Genomic DNA, 16801 nt, shown 5'->3' on the forward strand with positions numbered 1-16801 from the left:
AAGGATTGGCTGAATCGTTGTGGTGCAAATATCATGGCAGATTGCGTGATTCTGACAGCCGGATTTGGAAACACCGTCTCCAAAAACGCAATTGTATTGGACGATTCATGCTGAGAATCGTTATGCAAAGGGAGATTGCCGTCCTTGGTGGTATCTCGGTGGAGGTATGTTCGCTCCTTCACTGGCTCCATGTTGAGGAATACAACGAGTCGTGATATCGATGCATACATTCTATACTTGTACAAGAATAGATCAAGGAGGCGATCCCACGCGTCCCTGGGGCAGGCCTTGATCCCCTTTCATTGGGCCGGAGTGTCGCCGCTCAACGTCTCCGCAAACCATGTGGCCACAGAAGGCTCTAAGAACTCGTAGAAGACAAAGCGGTGGAGGATATGTCGTGCTTCAGGCCACTCATTGAGCTCCAGGATCTCTGCCTGTCGAGCAAACATCTTAGTGAACCAGGTCCTTGGTGGCATGATGCCTTTGATCTTTTGATTTACCCGCCACTCAAACCTTGCGCCATAGAAAAATATCCACAAGAGAGCGTCACGATACTGGGTCAGTGCATCGTCTCTTGCTATATTCATGGCTTTCCTCATCGTGCCCTCGAGATGATTGATGGTGATCATGTGATGACTAGTTCGGTGGTCACAACCGTACACAGTGGCTTCAAAGATCCCTCGTCGCAATATGTGCAATGTCGTCAGGGCCAGTGATGCTTCAATAAGTCGACAAGGTGCTGAGATTCCATCAACCCTACCGGCGATGAGATTGATGTACGCATTAATCAAGGCTCCGGAATCGTACTGAGAATAGGTTGTGAAGATCGTGTAGACCGCATCCGTGCGATTAAGGTCTACAGGGTCATTCAGATTGACAGTGGTTGACCGGACGAGCAAGTACTGTCGAAGCCTGATCGCCGCTTGGCGAGTGGCATCCAGTTGGATGCTATCATGGAGGGCCTTGTACTGAATAGGCAATGGGGGCATGTGCGTCTCAGGTTTTTCCACCCAGAATCGAGCAATCTGTCTCTGAACCCAGTTTTCAAAATCGAAGAAGGTGTTTCGCATTTGAGCTATGGCCAATTCTGTGTCGTTATTCATACAGGTCATGAACAACGTCCGGATATGAAGACTTGAAGTCTCGACTCTGTCAACCAGACGCTGAATGATGTTTGCGTGGATCCTTGCTGCGGCGATGTCGTTCTCTTTGCAAGCTGCTCGAAAGAGCGAGACAATCTGTGAGACCAACGATATATCCGGCGGAATATCAAGAGATAGCTTTTCGATCCGATCTTTCAAGATCTTCATGCTCTTCGTCCGCATCTTGATGGCCAGGAAATGTAGATCTCGAGCCGTATCTGGCGAGGAGAACTTTGCCAAAACTGGAATGTAGCTTGAACACCACGACAGCGCTCGTCCTTCATCGGAGAATTCTTCCTTCATTGAATTCCACACTTTCGCTACAGTACGTCGACCAAAAACGTGGAATCCCTCACCGATTGTCGTGAGCATTGGAGCTCCACGCGGGGCGTCTCTGAATTTCATGTATGAAGTGATATAGACACCCGGCAAATAGCCATCTCGTATGAACGTTATGAGTTTGTTGATCTCGGGGGTGATCCGTAGAGCCTGAGCGTTGAATGGGTCTGAATTGCCGCCAGGGAGAATTTCCAGGAGACTTGAGGCGCCCTCTTTGGTAGTGTGGAACGTCGTGGTTTGCAAAATGTTCTCTGCCCTGTAAAGCGCGAAGTCACCATAGCCACGTTTGTCCTCCCGGACCTCTGACAAGTGTTCATGTTTGGCATTTGCGCGGTCATCTGAGCATTGAGGAACATGTCAATCTGAATTATGCACATCAAGGAACCAGAGATGGCTCGACTTACCTTGATCCTCAGACAGAAAAACTTCCTTCAGTGCCTGCTTCCTTTTCTTGCGCCTCTCGTGAGACCATTTCGCAGCGTGTGATTTTTGGTTTGCAATTTCAAGTTCCTTCTCAACTTGTGTGGCCTTGGAATCAAGCTGCGGTACAAATCTCACAGTGGAAAATGTGTAGGTACGCATCCTCTCATATTCATGTCATCACTTGGCAATCTCCAAAAATGGTATGACAACGAATAGAGACCAAACTCCCGCCCGAGAATAGGGCCATCTTTGCAATATAACCCTCGAGAAGGCCAAAATCCAAGCAGAACTGCTGAGCTAATATCCCTGCATAGGAAGTCAGCTGAGGACTCAATGAACGGCGCAAGGCTCGCTAAATGAGCAGCATGTGCTTGAATCCAAGATTCTGTATCGAGGTTGAGTGCATATCACACCTCTCTGCTTTTAACCGGCTCTTTCAAGCGGAACATCGGTTCTCGGCAAATATGCAGACCATACGGGATCGGGAAATACAATCATTATCAAGCTGATCAATGGACTGAAGAGCCTTGTGGCCGAAGTTAATAAGCAGAAACTCTCTTTGCCTTCCGATAACAATCGGGACGGCGAAAGACATATCCGCTGCTAGAGGGAGTCCTCTGCACATCAAGAAAGTCTCAAATTATTGAGCTCGATTCACTGCTTTGAGTGTGCGCGAGGAAATCGAGTCTACCAGCTTGTGAGTTCACAAACCTGAGAAATTGTTAGGTAGAGTGGAGCAGCCCCATAGGGTTGGTCGAGGAAATAACGTCCTCGCAAAATGGTTCCAAACCTGATGGTCATAACTGTGTTGAGTGAGACAAGACCAAATCTTTCTCTGAAGCCCTGAGGCCGAGATGCCGGAAAGGGGAAAAGGGTGCCAGGAGCCATCCCGATTCCAGGCATTGCCATCTGACTGGTTCATTGGGATCGCTTGGTCCTCGCAAAACTGACTCGAGAAGAAGAGTAGACGACAATCTTCTTACCTGAAACAGTAACTCTACTCCACAAGAGGCGCAAGATACGCAGGCGCCAGCTCCAGAAGACCCAGACCGAGGAGTACCAGCATGGGGAGGTCCCGTCAGAACCGGTCACTCGGGTGTCACCAAACACCGAATCAGTCACACAGGCGTGGACCATGAGCCCATGGTATGTCCACCCCAGAGCCCGATATTACTCCCACAGCTAGGTGGCACCCAGTATCAGTGCAGTGATTGCTGACAAAGAGCATGAAACATCCCAATCCCAATGACACCCTTCCGACGGCTTGAGAGGTAAGTCGGGTGTTGGGTATCTGCGGTATTTGCTGTGGGTCTGGCAAGAGCATCAAGTCTGCGCTCGATTTTTGGTGAGCCAGCCAGAAACCCAGACGACGCGCATTGAGGGGCGTCTTTGCCCGAAGGTACCACCTCTTTCAGTTCACTGGGATTCACCAAAAGCAGAGTCTGCAGAGTCGTCGGGGGTTGCTCAACTTGTGTTGACCGTGCAACGACATGATCCTCTTCCAAAGTAGTGACCAGGTGGGTGGGAGTGCCAGCGTCCTCTGTTTCAGCCAAATCCGGCCAGCTGCAGGTCTAGGGTCGTCTCGCTTGTAGCTTCGTCCCGTGCTTTGGTGTTTGCAACGGCGCCCGAGAAGAGCTGCTTCCGATCCGACATCGATTTGAGTCGTGCCATGCTTTGGTGGCAAGGGTGAGAATTGGTAGCATTTGGGAGAATCGAGTTTTGGTCTGATGTAAATTCAAGGTAGACGAATGTAAGAGGGATGGAGACGTTCCCTGCATTAGGCGTGCTGGCAAACTGCGATGTATTTCACGTCACGCGACACAGTGACAAGAGATGGACGAGACACGCTGAGAGTTTCTATGCGAACATGGCAGAAGAAGACTGTATCTTCCCTCGTTCAGATGATGTCATGTTATTGGGTCTATTGCTGGAATAATGGAGTCGAAATATTTGTATCATCATGATCATCTACAGTGTTGCAAGCCCGTGCTTATATTTCCATCATTTGTCCCAACCATTTCTCATATGCACCTTCAATCTCCACGCACCTCTTGCCTCTGATCCACAGACATTTGCCATTGATATCTACATCTTTTTCTGCAGTTGCCAGGTATGCAATACCCAAAGCCACATCCTCCGGTTCACTTGCCTCGAATCCTTGGAATGCATCAGGAGGTAGATTGGCTGTTAACCCAGTGCGTGTGAACCAAGGCCCGACCATAGAAATCGATATATTCTTCTTCCTCAACTCTTCTCTTCGGGACGTGCTGCGCATCAATCCCATGAGAGCGTGCTTCGATGCCACATAAACATCTTGATAGGGGACCGGTATGTACGAGCCAGCAGATCCCGTAATGATGATTCGGCCTCCTTTTCTGTCCCCAAAATGATGCACAGCCAATTTGACCCCATAAAGGACGCCATAGAAGTTGACGTCGAAGACCATTTTTGGTGGTGGTTTGAGAAGTGGTCGGTTCTCTTTGGACGCTTGACTTGCACTGCCAGAAGAATCATATTCGTCCCCCAGGTAGTTGTTTGCAACTCGCTCCTTGCCCGACGCTGACTCCATTGTTGCAAGCTCGGGATCGATGCCAGCGTTCAAACACACTATCTTTGGCGGACCGTATGTGTCAGTTACCCAATCGAATAGGGCGACTTGTTGCTCCCAGGATGACACGTCGCACGTGTAAGAGTCACACCCATGACCAATGCTTGATGCCACCGCCTGCACCTTTTTTGCATCCAGATCAACCACAATAACCTTTGCACCGTGCTGGGCAAATAGTCGCGCAGTTGCGAGGCCTATTCCACTCGCTGCTCCGGTCACAAGAGCCACCTTGCCCAGCCGTTCTTTGAGCAAGGTGGGTGTTGGCAGGACTACTTCCGACATGGTTTCTCTAGAAGTGAATTCGCAAAAGACACAAACCTGAATGTGATGGTTTTAGGATACAAGAGATGTTGCAAAATGTCAACGAAAGCATGAAGCTCAAGATTTGCGTTTTGACAGATAGTCTGCAATCAAGTGACTATTTTTGTGTCAGCGATCTGCTTCCTACTGTTCGTATCCTACTTCCCAAATCAGTACAAAATGGGCAGAAAGGCATGAGAGCGAAGCATTGGCAATGACTTCGCGACATCGTGACCAGAAGTCAGCCGGAGGACGAATGAAACTTAGTGGCGCTCGGTGTCCTTGTGCCTGTAGATAGTTGGTAATTACATAGAAGGACGATCAAGCGTGAACCGGGAGCCGAAGAACGCGGCGGCGAAGTGGCCGAGGCTAGTGCCGACTGAGCTCTTCAGGAAAGTTTGGCGACGCACCCTGCTATTAATCCGTGCTAGAGAATAGCACTAGTCCGTTTTCAGATGGGCTGTAAATAAACCGAAAACACTGCGGGAGGGATTCTCAACATCACTAAACTGTATCATACGCAACTTATTCTTCGCTGAAGGGCTATTGGAAAATGGACTCACAACTAGCATACATGGACACTACAGAGATCGCACAATCCTTCGAAACCACCCAACTCGAACTTGCTTACGAGCGCGCTTTGAAAGCGGCAGAGCGCATCTACGAAGAAGAGCGAGTGCGCGGACTGCACGTCCAGCTCCTGCTTCTCGAACACGAAAATGACGGACTCCGGGAACAAGCCGAGAGTGGCGAAGACGAGCAGCATCATCTGCGGCAGACTAACGAGGAGCTTCAAGGACGTCTGGCCGATGTCGAGGCAGACTTCCAACAAGCACAGGTGGACCTCAAGGCGCGCCTACGCGATCTCGAGTACTTAAAAACAGAAGTCAACGTCTTAAATGCAGCGAGCAGCGACGCAAGCAAGCTTCTTGCCGAAAAGCTGGCTTTGTCCAGAGAGCTAAACACCCTCAAGCCCGAACTAGAGCACCTCAGATCCCAAAACTCAGCGTACCAAAGACTTCTCTCCGAAAAGCTGGCTCTGCAGCGAGAAGTCAGTTCTCTTCAAGTTGAGCTCGAGACGGAAAAACGAACCGTTCAGAGACTTAAGGCACAGGAAAAGTCCTCCAGTCGTGAAGATTCGGAGTTGATGGCAGAAGTCGAGAGTTTGAGAAAAGAGCTTGCGAAAATACAGCGGGATGCCCAGAAAACGGAAAGGGAAAGCAGGAAGAGAACGAGCGACTGGGAGAACGAGAAGGAGGTTTTGGAAGGAAAATTGGATGCTTTCCGTAACAAACTCCGGTCGACAAAAGACCAACTCAAGGAAGCCCAAGACGAAATCGAGAAACTACAGGCAGCGCAGATGGCGCAATCTTCCGAGTTGACCAAGGCAAGACTTAACGGGTCAGGAGCTGCGGCCAATCCTAGGAAGAGAAATGTCGCTAGGTTTGACCCAGACATGACCATCGGCACACCGGGGCATGGCGGTCATGCGGCAAAGAAGCCTCGAATTTCAGTGAACGTTGGCGATAAATCAACCTTTTCCATCACACCCTTCCTGAACCGCACTCTTAGCATATTGCCAGAAACGCCGGCCGAGCACGAAGCTGAGGGTTCAAAGGACGACAACGGAAGCGCCACTCAGCGCGTGGATGGGTTAGTCGAGGAAGAGGGCAAGTCGGCCCTGGTTCAGCCGCTGAAGAAAAAGCAAGCAGTTGCGAAAAGATCGACCGGACCAGCTTCCAGGCGAAAAGGCGTCCAGCCTCTGAAAGATACGACCAATTCAAAGGCAAATGACACATTGAAAAATCCACTTCCTGATAAAGTCATTGAACAGGATTCGAATATGGAAAGTGACGGAGAAGATACGCATAACAGTGAAAGCCAGAGGACGAACAAGGAGAATACAGAAGGACAGACAACTGACACCATGGGTTCGGATACAGAACAGCCTCTCAAAAAGAAGAGGACATTGGCCAAGCGAGCCAATATCTTTGACGAAGAAGAGAGCGCGCCCGCACCGAAGATCAGGAGCCTAGGGGGCGGGCTCGCCGGTAAAGGGGGGGTGTTGGGTCGCGTCAATCTGAAGGCAAAATCTGTGGGTAAAGCGAAACCACTGGCCGATTTCTCGCCTCTTAAGAAGGACCGAAGGATTGCTAGTGTTGTTCATTGAAAGCGGATCACGGAGTCGCATGGTATGGACAATCACAGGAGGACTTTGCATAGGAAACAGCCCTACACATGTAATGAATTATTTGGCAAATTCTGTGGTCGATACAACTCGATAACTCGGAGTAATATCTAGCAGCAGTCGGCATTTCCTATCTGAGGATGAAGCCTGGCGCTGCTTTAGGGATCAATGACATCTGAATTGCGGAGCAAAAATGTCCTTCCCCAAGCTGGTGCTCTACCAGATTATCTACCACATTATTTTCTTGCAATTCATTTCGTTTTTGTGATATACTTGACCCCAGCTTTTTTTTCTCTTGTTGAGTGCTCGACAGCCTCGCTAGAGCGTGCTATGCAATCATGTAATCCATGCATTGTTCGCTCTTCGGCTAGCGCACTCACGACGTTCAAGTATCCCTCTATCAGTCCTCTTGCCCTGAACCCACGTCCGACACCATGTCTCCCCTCGCCAAACTCTATCTCATTGCCTGTTGGTCGTATATCATCTCCTTCCACGTCACCTTTACGCTTCTCACCCTCGACTTCCACGAAAGGAGCACGCTTCGCTTCCTCGAGCACGCGGCGCTGGACTGATCGGCAGCGAGGGGACCAGTTTGCTCGCGCCGCAAAAGTCCAAGGATTGAAGAGTCGGGCGGCTTTCAAGCTGTTACAGATCAATGAGCGATACAGGCTTTTCAAGCCTGGCATGACTGTGGTGGATCTGGGGTTTGCGCCGGGGAGTTGGAGTCAGGTAAGAAGAGAACCACACATGCGAACGGAGAGGTTGCGGGTCGATGTCTGCGGGGACTCGGGCCAGATGAGTTGAGGGCCGAATACTGACACATGTCTGCCTTTTGCATAGGTCGCCATTGACCTGACAAAGCCTCGGGGACGAGTGCTAGGTGTTGATCTCCTTCCCGTCCAGCCGCCAAAGGGTGTGTCGACAATCCAAGGCGACTTTCTGTCCCCAGACATTCAAGCCGAGATAAAGTCCTTTCTGCGAAACCCCGACCGGGGCCGTCTACGGCAACCACTCACGCTAGGCTCGTCCGCAACTTCAGATGGCGGACTAGACCAAGCGGTGCTCGAGGATGAGGCAACTGGCTACCTCGAGCGCGAAAGCCACGAGAAGACGCTTGAGGAAGAAGAGCAAGATCGACAACATCTGGACAAGTCGGTCGACGTGGTGTTGAGCGACATGTGTGAACCCTGGGACCCGCTTGAAGGGCTTTACAAGAAGAGCATCAGTAACCCTTATCGCAGGTTGATGAACACGAGTGGAAATGCCTTTCGCGATCATGCAGGAAGTATGGTACGTGTGTCTGTCTGAGGCTGCTCGAGTCACCCACTTTTGCCCTTTCCCTTTTCCTTTGGTTCTCTTCTGCAAACCCTCACGACATTATCATCATGACTTTCCGCGAAATTCCCAGACACGCCAACAATTCCGCTGACTTCTTTCCTGGGAAACGAGCAGGATCTCTGCAGAGCCGCCCTGCGATTCAGCTACGACACGCTCAAAGTCGGCGGACATTTCGTGTGCAAATTCTACCAGGGCGTCGAAGACAAGGCGCTGGAGAAGAGCCTCAAGGCCATGTTCCACAAGGTCCATCGCGAGAAACCCGAGAGCTCGCGGAGTGAATCCCGCGAGGCGTATTTCGTGGGCATCAAGCGGTTGGCAAAGGTTGATCGGGACGCGGTGTTTGCCGAGCCGTGAAGCATAGACTCTCCCACTTGGTAGGGAATGATATCTAGGACATGGTTTGTATCTTCCTGTGAAGGGGGTAAAAGAGAGAAGATACTGCGGGAAAGAGAGGGAAGGGAGTACAGAAGGTCGAAAAACCAGGAATGCTGATCGGCACTATATATCTATATAAGCGGTGAGGTGATGGAAGGCTGCTTACCATCTTCCCTCTTAGAAAATCTCCGACACAAGGCATGAGTGACCAAGGCTAGGTAGCTAGCCACTGTTACTTACTCGGTACAGTCGTGTCGCTCAAATCAATTCTCCCTCTTCATCCTCGGCGCCCTCGACGCCTTCTTCGTCACTGAACTCGATATCCTTGGCCGCTTCCTCAGCCAGCCTCTGCACTTCCTTCAGGCCGCTGAGCTCTTCGACGTAGCCCTTCTCGTTGAGGGCCCTCTGGACAAAGGCCCAGCCGTCGGCGTCGTACGCGTCGAGGATCTTGTCGGAACAGGCGCTGCAGTGAGTGTACGCCGTGCCCGTGATGGTCATGCTAGAGAAGGTGGCCAGGAAGCCGCGGATCTGGTGCGGGACGATGCCGAGGGGATGGGGGTCGTCGCCCCGGCCGCGGTCGGTCGAGAGCGAAGCTGGCGCGGCGGGCCCGCGTGGATGCTGGACGATGGAGACGAAGAGCTCGACTAGCAGGGCCGAGGCCATGGCGGCGATGCCCGGCCGCGTCACCGTGCACTGCTGGTCCAGCGTCAGGTCTTTCATGGAGTCCGCCGGCGCGACGACGTCGTTGCAGAAATAGCAGCCTAGTTCCGCTTGGCCCTTGTTCTCTTTCTGCGCGGCCTCTCTCTGCGTGCCGGGCAGGGTAGGAACCGCCTGGACACCGTGTCTCATGACCACATACGTGTCGAAGCCCAACGCGGCGTTCATGACGATCTTTCCCTTTGCCTTCCCCATGACGGTTGGCAACCATCGCGACTCTCGTGTATCCATCAAGAGGAAGATTGCGTCGTGTTCATCCACTAGCTTCTTTAATGTGTCGTATTCCGCTTTGGTCTTCTCGGGGTCCGTGATCGGGTGTCCTGCCATAGGCACGCTAAACACGTGGCCCGAGGACTGGACGCCGGGGTATACTGTCTTGAGCGCCTCCGCTGCAGCAGTGGCTTTCTGCTTCCCTCCATCGAGACAGTCCTGAAACGTAAACAACGGCTGTCTCACAGGATTCGAAAACGAGACGGTCCCGTTGTCCACGAACGTGATATGTCTGACTCCCCATCCCATCAGATTTCTCGAGACGTATGACCCGAGCGTGCCGGCGCCGAGCAGGAGACATTTGGTCTCCTTGATCTTTTCGAGATTCAGGTTAGGCGAGATGCGCCATTTCATCAGTTTCAGGTTGAGGTCAACGGATGAATCGGCAAGTTTGGTCGGGTCCATGTATTCAGTGAGGTCGGCCACGCGGCCAGTGAGTTTGTTCAGAGCATTTCGTTCCCAGCCTACGACTTTGGGCATGGTCTGTGAATAATCTGGGGGTTGGGCTGCGTTCCCTCCGCTGTTGGTTTTCGACGGCTGTCTGGATATCTCCATGTTAAGGATGACGCTCCGCGCGGCGTCCCGTCGCATTTGCGTTTCCCGGTAGCAAAGGATTTGTACTTTGTCGAGTTTCCACCGTTGCCGGACCAGGACTAGGAGGTTTCGTAGCATCCATCCTGGCGCCACAGGACCCGGCTCGGTGTAGTTAGACGGATCGACAAACCCGACAAAACAGTCTTCGGGGTCAGCACCGTCGAAGAAGCCGGTGTCATAACTCGATAACGAGGCCACTTGCCATGTGTATCCGAGACTTGCGGTTGGGGTAAGAGGTGACTGTGGAGAAGTAGGCCCAAAGTCGTCGTCGCCGGGATTGTTAGAAGTAAGCTCTAGCGGAGCATCCCGTGCCTTTTTGACCAGGAAAAATCCATGCTGTCTCGAGTCCACGCCGTACTTCCAGGTCTGGACATGATCGACCAGGTTTGTGCTCTCAATGGAGGTCAATTTCCTGTACGGGATGCCGGTCTCTGAACTTGCGAGGCTTCCACTAGCGGCCACGGGTACCCAGGGCGGATCCATGACGAGAGCGGGAAACGCGAACCAGTAGTTGAATTTGTACTTTTTGAGATCTGCGAAACTGAGGACCAGGAAGGAGGCGAGAAGACTGGGGCACGAGTAGATGGTGCCGTCGTTGATGGCATCCCAGATGGTCTTGCCGGCCCGTTGAATCATTGCTAGCTTATCTATGTTGCGGTACTCTTCAATCGTGTTGAGGTTTTTGATCATACCCTCTGCGCGGTAGAAGCCTGCGGGTACATCGTCGCTCGTCAGCGCATTGGCATGGATTTGCATGCGGCAGGAATGCTCCTTATTGTCTGCGGGACGGATCTCATAGAGACCCAACAGTTTGCGGGCCGAGTCGTCGAGCTTGTCATGGTTGATCTTGTGCGACGCTAAGGAGGCGTAGAAAGGTATCTCGATGTCGGAGGCGAAAGGAACGTACTGCATTGTTCCGACCTGTGTGCGAGGCCCCTAATGAAGTCGACGAAGGTTGCTTTGGTTTTCCCCTTCAGCATACAAGAACAGAAACTCGATATGCCAGAATGATAAGACTGTGCTTGTGTGGGAGAAGAAAGCTCTGACCGGCAACAATTCGAATGTAAGGATGATGAATTGTTGGAAACTTGGTCAAGGTCAGCCTGGCTGGGATCATCAGATCATCTAGGCAGGACCATGTGGTGTCGTCGTGGCGGTGGTGGTGGAGCAGAGTGGCTGGGGCAAGCCATGTGTAAAGGAGGTTGCGAGGAGCCATACAAGCTGGGGGCCGGAATTCATGCCCGGGGCTTGGTCATCTGCTGCTGCTTTATGCCGAGGGCTTCTCTTTGGGTTAGACTGAGACCTGGTCATTCGGACGCGTCGCGGGGCCATGACCACTTTACGCGTTCTCAATATAGAAAGACAACCGCAATAATAGCATCAAGAGTTAGCTGCACAAATCTTCCACCAGCTCAGGGGTTGAAAAGAGTCGCCTGGAGATCCCGCCCAAAAGAGAAGTCAGCAGCGACTTATTCAACGCAGCCCAGCGACTAGGGGAAAACAGAGAAATCCATCGAGGTATCAAGTCGAGTCAAACAGCCTTGTCCCAAAACTCCCTTCTTCTCACGATAGCACAACAATGCTGGTCGGCATCTGCGGCGCCATTTGCTCTGGGAAACACACCACGGCCGAGTATCTGGTCCAACACCACGGATTCCTTCGCCTGCATCTCCCCACGCCACAGCAATTTCAACTATCACCGTCGACACCCACATCGCACGATCTCTCGCCAGACTACCTCCGTCTCCTGCCCAGCGTCACCGACCAGATCGGCACGCGGGGCCTCTCTTTTCCGGACGTCGAGTCCCTCCTGGACTTTGTCACCAGGAGATGGCGCGAGCACTGGGTCCTGACGGACATCTACGATGAAACGACGCTGGAGATCCTGTTGAGGCGGCCGTTCTTCATGCTACTGAACGTGGATGCGCCCTTGGGGACGAGGTTTGAGCGGTTCAACGAGCGGTATGTTTGTGATTTCTGATCTATGCTTCCGTCATTTCCGAGTATCTTTCTGGGTGTTTGCTTTGGATAGCCCAGACTGCTTTCGTTCTGGTTTCAGTGATGTGTTCATTTTCCAGCAAAAACAGTTGGATAGAGCCCCTATTTTCCTTTTTTTTTTCTGTTTCGACCTTCTCTTTTTCCTCATTTATCAGAGAACATAAAACGAATGTGACGGCAGAACGAGGGCGTAACTAATCCTATTCTGTACGTGCCATGTATAACAGGTGTCAAAAACGCAAACTGCCACCAATGTCCCTGGCGGACTTTATCTTCTACAATGACCTCAAGTTGTACGGGTCTCGTGCCCAGCCATACTTGGTTTCTTTCAGTGATGTCGATTCTCGCGACTCGCACGCCTCAGCATCCACGAGGACGACGTCTGATGCGGTTGATGAGAACGACGATCAACCTCCAAACCATTCACCAGCCAAGACAGCGCTTCTCCCTCTGCTGTCACACGCGCACTTGTCTATTCTCAACTCCTTTCCGAGTATCTCGACATAGTAAGTAGTTCTCCTCCTCCTGCATATCTTCCTCCATAATATGGCCGTCTCCCTAGATTGATTGGATCTCCCATTTCCCGCACCTCCATAACCCAAACACCAAAAACCAAATCCCAAGAACTCAAGCGATTGAAAACCAAAACTAAAATTACCCTCTCTCTATCTCTCGGGGAAACCCATAGCCACGCATTCCTCTCCACGCTCGATCTCGCATCGCCCCTCCGTCTCCGCCCGACATGGGACGCGTACTTTATGACGCTGGCGTCGCTGGCCGCGCACCGGAGCAACTGCATGAAACGGCGGGTCGGGTGCGTGCTGGTGCACAACGCCCGTATCATCAGCACCGGGTACAACGGCACGCCTCGGGGGTTAGTGAATTGCAATGAGGGCGGGTGCGCGCGGTGCAACGGGTCCGGCAACGCAGGCGGCGTCGCCCTCAACACGTGCCTGTGCCTGCACGCCGAGGAGAACGCACTGCTCGAGGCCGGCCGCGAGCGCATCCGCGACGGCGCCGTCCTCTACTGCGACACGTGCCCGTGTCTGACCTGCTCCGTCAAGATCGCCCAGGTCGGCGTCAAGGAGGTCGTCTACTCCCAGAGCTACAACATGGATGACGCATCCCGCAAGGTTTTGCGCGACGCCGGCGTCTTGCTTAGGCAGTTCATCCCCAAGAGGAGCGGGCTCGTGGGCTTTGACCTTGACGGGATAAAACTAGACGGGTTGGTCGATGAGTCTCTTGGGGGTGAAGGAGGAAAAGGAAAAGAAATGGTCGTCTCGAATGGTAAAAGGTCATGAATGACCCTCTAACAAAAAGTGAAAAGTGTGATTATATTGTACGAGGATCGGTAGAGGTTCGGCGTACACGTGTTTCAAGAGAATCATTAGGGCAAGGCCTAGCATCCTCAAGACCGTCTAGAAATGTACCACAGAATACAAGAAACCAACCCTCCCACTCACGGACGTTCTCTACCGAGACGATTAGTTCGGGACTCCAAGCAATGTCTCTCGACACGGGTTCCAGTTTCGGTGATGACGCAAATCCGAACATTGAATACCGACCATTCCAGTTCAGAAGTATCCCGTGGAACTATCGTGGCTCCATATGGAGACTAGGAAGGATCTCTCTGTTCAAACAGACTATTATCCACCTAGTGGCATAAGTGATCCTGGCCAGGTATAAACCCTCAAGTGTTCCGACAGACAGTGCCTACCACTAACATATTTCATTTTAGAGTGCGAGCCAGAGTACAAAAGAGGCTCAAGGGCAAAGATTCGGGGAAGAAGACGTAAGCATGTTTAGATCATCCTCCTGGCTAGCTTTTGAACCAATCCAGCACCCCACGAATGGTGTCTGTATAGAAGAATTTGAATTCGTACTCCGACCATCCGGGGCACGGATACGTCAAGGCGCACGAGAGGTCGACCATCTTCGATCCTCTAAAGTTCTCAGGCCGAAGATCTTGCGGTGATATTTTCAGTTCCATGGGAATCACAAAATTCTCGAGGATTTCTGGAACATGAGAAGCATTTGTCGGGGTTAGCCCGTATTCTTTGACGATGACCCAACGGCTCAGGTCATGGCTACTCAAGCCACAAGTAGCAACAACATCCTTGATCATGTTGAATTGGGTATCCGCTAACTTCATCCATCCATGACACCGGATAGCCCAATTGCCATTTTGATTGCTTGAGTCCAGTCGAGCAAATGCCCGACTCTCGTACGCGAGCGGCGTGATGTAGATAGCCTCTTCGCACGAGTAGAAGCGAGGACCGGGTTGCTTCCATTTGTAGAACTGCGCAACACGTTAGACAAGTTCTGGTTTGTGATACGTGGAACTCATTCTCACGACTTTCAACACATATGGGGTATCCTTAATCGTGGCCAGACACACGACCCAGTGAATTCCGCTACCGAGCGGGCGAAGGTTCTGGATTCTCTCTTGGCTATGGACAAAGCGCCGTAATTTGTCCCCAGGACTTTCACTCTTTTCAGGAGAGAGGAATGCATCTTCCGAGAGATAAATGCCAATAATATTGTCCCCCATTAATTCAGCATTTCTGTCCCTTTTCGCCACCTCCTTGTCCATACGTGTTGGTGTTCTTATTGTGGGCGTCGATCAGCAGTCATTATGGAGGCGAATATGTGACGCCGAGCGGACGAAACCGCCCTGGTAGGGTGCTGCTTGAAAATCCAGGGACGCAGACAGGGAAGGACTCGACGGTGGCAATGAGTGGGAATAACAGTATGGAGTTCGCATTGATGACGGTTACGTTGTTTTATGAGGCTGCCCCTATATAGTCACGTGACGTGACGATACTATGCTTTCTCGCCCCATTCAGCCCATTATAATATAAATTATTTCAACAAGGAATAAACGCTGGTGGGTATCAAATTATTACCGACTCAACAGGGCTTGAACAAAGATGAGAACCCCTACATTCACCTCAGGGCAATCACAACAATCATCCTACTTTCCCGCAGTTTTCCTGTCTTCCAATGAGTTTGAACCGAGCCCGGGATTGAAGGCGCCAGCCGAAGACGGTGTGGCGGCAGAAGTGGCACTCGTTGGCTGCGCAGTCTTGGGTGTTGATGCACTTGTTGGTCCGCTGATCACGCCCTGCGTCTGGTTCTCTTCCATCCTGGTGGTGATGGGGGTAATATTGCGTGACTCTGTCGGGCTCGTGGGTAGGCTGTTGGATGAATTGGCGAAACTGGCAATGATTGTGTGCCATTGCTGCGCGTCCGAGTTGGTGAGCGCTTTGAACTGGAAATCTGACGTAATGGCCATCTTCTGCCCCAATTTACTACCCGAAGAGTCTTTCCCCTTGATCGTAAACTTCTGCCCGTCCACAGCCCCGATGATGCAGTCCGGGAGGTATAACGAGTGCTCGGGACTGGGGTCTTTCTGAAAGTTATCATTGTCTTTGTACTCGTGCAGATAACCGGCAGGAGTGACAGCATAGTGACCACTGCTGTAGCCTTTGAGAGCACCCATTCCACGAGATTTGCGCTCTAGGGTGCCTTCGATGAGCGGCTTGGTAGAACGATGGTTTTCGTTGGGAAACGACACGGCATCCATCGTCCTCGCTGGGGCATTCGGGTTGACCAGGATGTGCTGGTTCCGTTTGGTGAAGCCATTCCATTCGAAGTCCAGCGGGATATTGCTTGCGGTGGAGGCAATGTCGCCAAACATGGCCTTTTGTCGGTCTGCCTGGCCGCTCATAAATTGGTTGAACTGGTTCAGCGCAGTCTGCACCGTCTGTACGACGTACGTCTCAAACTGGGCAAAGGAGTTCTGGACCGCAATCAGATCTTGTCTGTTGTTGTTCTCTTCCAGCAACTGTTTGTTGAGTCGGTACAGAGTTCCTCGCCTGACCACGTAAGGGTCATGTTGTGCAGACACCCTGCCCCCAGAGGAGTCGAAATGCGCAGCCTGTTGGCCCAGCAGCTCAATGTGCTTTTGTGAATGAGAGCGCGCCGACTCGACAGCCTTGGTCCCTTTCCCCGTGCCGTTGGAGATTTCTTTGTGCTTGTTCTTTATCTCGGCGTGCAAACGTTCGAGGATGGGAAGCACTGATCCCGTGAGGTTCTTGGAGGTCTCGGTGTGCAGATTGATTTGCCCCTGGGTGTTGGCCCGCAAGTTCTCAAACAAACCAGCGACGCCGCCCAACGCGGGATCGAAGTGATGGGCCTCACGGAGAGGAGTCGACAGTGTCTTCAAGACTTTCTCTTGTTCTTTGGCCCGACCGGCCTGCTCCTTTGCAACCGCAGAGATGTAGTTCTCAAGATAGCCACACATGTGTTTCCAGGCCTGCAACCGCTCGACCAACAGGCCGGCGGTGCTTGAAGGGTCTCCCTCGGTCACGACGTCATCATCGGAATCATTAGCAGTTCTGGCCCTCGTGGGCAGTGGAGGAGCAGCCATAACGAAGCAATAATCGGGAGGAGGAGTATGGTACTACGATACTGCCATGACAGTTAGAACAACGACGGTTGGGAATA

At 51.9% G+C, this 16801-nt stretch overlaps 8 protein-coding genes across 8 annotated transcripts; 3 read left to right on the forward strand and 5 right to left on the reverse strand.

Annotated features, from left to right (window-relative positions):
• Positions 1-299: 299 nt before the first annotated feature.
• Positions 300-2063, reverse strand: AYO21_01055 (hypothetical protein; the record flags this gene model as incomplete). The annotated part of the gene is made up of 2 exons (XM_022651039.1): positions 300-1819; positions 1886-2063. The coding sequence occupies 2 exons, from the start codon at positions 2061-2063 to the stop codon at positions 300-302; spliced, it is 1698 nt and encodes a 565-aa protein (XP_022516517.1).
• A 1831-nt stretch (positions 2064-3894) lies between these two features.
• AYO21_01056 (hypothetical protein) lies at positions 3895-4794 on the reverse strand (the record flags this gene model as incomplete). Its single annotated transcript, XM_022651040.1, has 1 exon — positions 3895-4794. The coding sequence occupies one exon, from the start codon at positions 4792-4794 to the stop codon at positions 3895-3897; it is 900 nt and encodes a 299-aa protein (XP_022516518.1).
• A 571-nt stretch (positions 4795-5365) lies between these two features.
• On the forward strand, positions 5366-6982 carry AYO21_01057 (hypothetical protein; the record flags this gene model as incomplete). The annotated part of the gene is made up of 1 exon (XM_022651041.1): positions 5366-6982. One exon carries the CDS (start codon positions 5366-5368, stop codon positions 6980-6982), a length of 1617 nt encoding a protein of 538 aa, XP_022516519.1.
• Positions 6983-7434: 452 nt separating this feature from the next.
• Positions 7435-8692, forward strand: AYO21_01058 (hypothetical protein; the record flags this gene model as incomplete). The annotated part of the gene is made up of 4 exons (XM_022651042.1): positions 7435-7468; positions 7536-7729; positions 7841-8290; positions 8453-8692. 4 exons carry the CDS (start codon positions 7435-7437, stop codon positions 8690-8692), a joined length of 918 nt encoding a protein of 305 aa, XP_022516520.1.
• Positions 8693-8971: 279 nt separating this feature from the next.
• AYO21_01059 (E1-like protein-activating enzyme Gsa7p/Apg7p) lies at positions 8972-11206 on the reverse strand (the record flags this gene model as incomplete). Its single annotated transcript, XM_022651043.1, has 1 exon — positions 8972-11206. One exon carries the CDS (start codon positions 11204-11206, stop codon positions 8972-8974), a length of 2235 nt encoding a protein of 744 aa, XP_022516521.1.
• A 667-nt stretch (positions 11207-11873) lies between these two features.
• Positions 11874-13593, forward strand: AYO21_01060 (hypothetical protein; the record flags this gene model as incomplete). The annotated part of the gene is made up of 3 exons (XM_022651044.1): positions 11874-12256; positions 12520-12798; positions 12981-13593. 3 exons carry the CDS (start codon positions 11874-11876, stop codon positions 13591-13593), a joined length of 1275 nt encoding a protein of 424 aa, XP_022516522.1.
• Positions 13594-14111: 518 nt separating this feature from the next.
• Positions 14112-14885, reverse strand: AYO21_01061 (hypothetical protein; the record flags this gene model as incomplete). The annotated part of the gene is made up of 2 exons (XM_022651045.1): positions 14112-14591; positions 14646-14885. 2 exons carry the CDS (start codon positions 14883-14885, stop codon positions 14112-14114), a joined length of 720 nt encoding a protein of 239 aa, XP_022516523.1.
• Positions 14886-15266: 381 nt separating this feature from the next.
• Positions 15267-16724, reverse strand: AYO21_01062 (hypothetical protein; the record flags this gene model as incomplete). The annotated part of the gene is made up of 1 exon (XM_022651046.1): positions 15267-16724. One exon carries the CDS (start codon positions 16722-16724, stop codon positions 15267-15269), a length of 1458 nt encoding a protein of 485 aa, XP_022516524.1.
• Positions 16725-16801: the final 77 nt, after the last annotated feature.

The sequence above is a fragment of the Fonsecaea monophora genome (genome assembly GCF_001642475.1).
Source record: "Fonsecaea monophora strain CBS 269.37 chromosome Unknown Scaff4, whole genome shotgun sequence".
NCBI lineage: Eukaryota > Fungi > Ascomycota > Eurotiomycetes > Chaetothyriales > Herpotrichiellaceae > Fonsecaea > Fonsecaea monophora.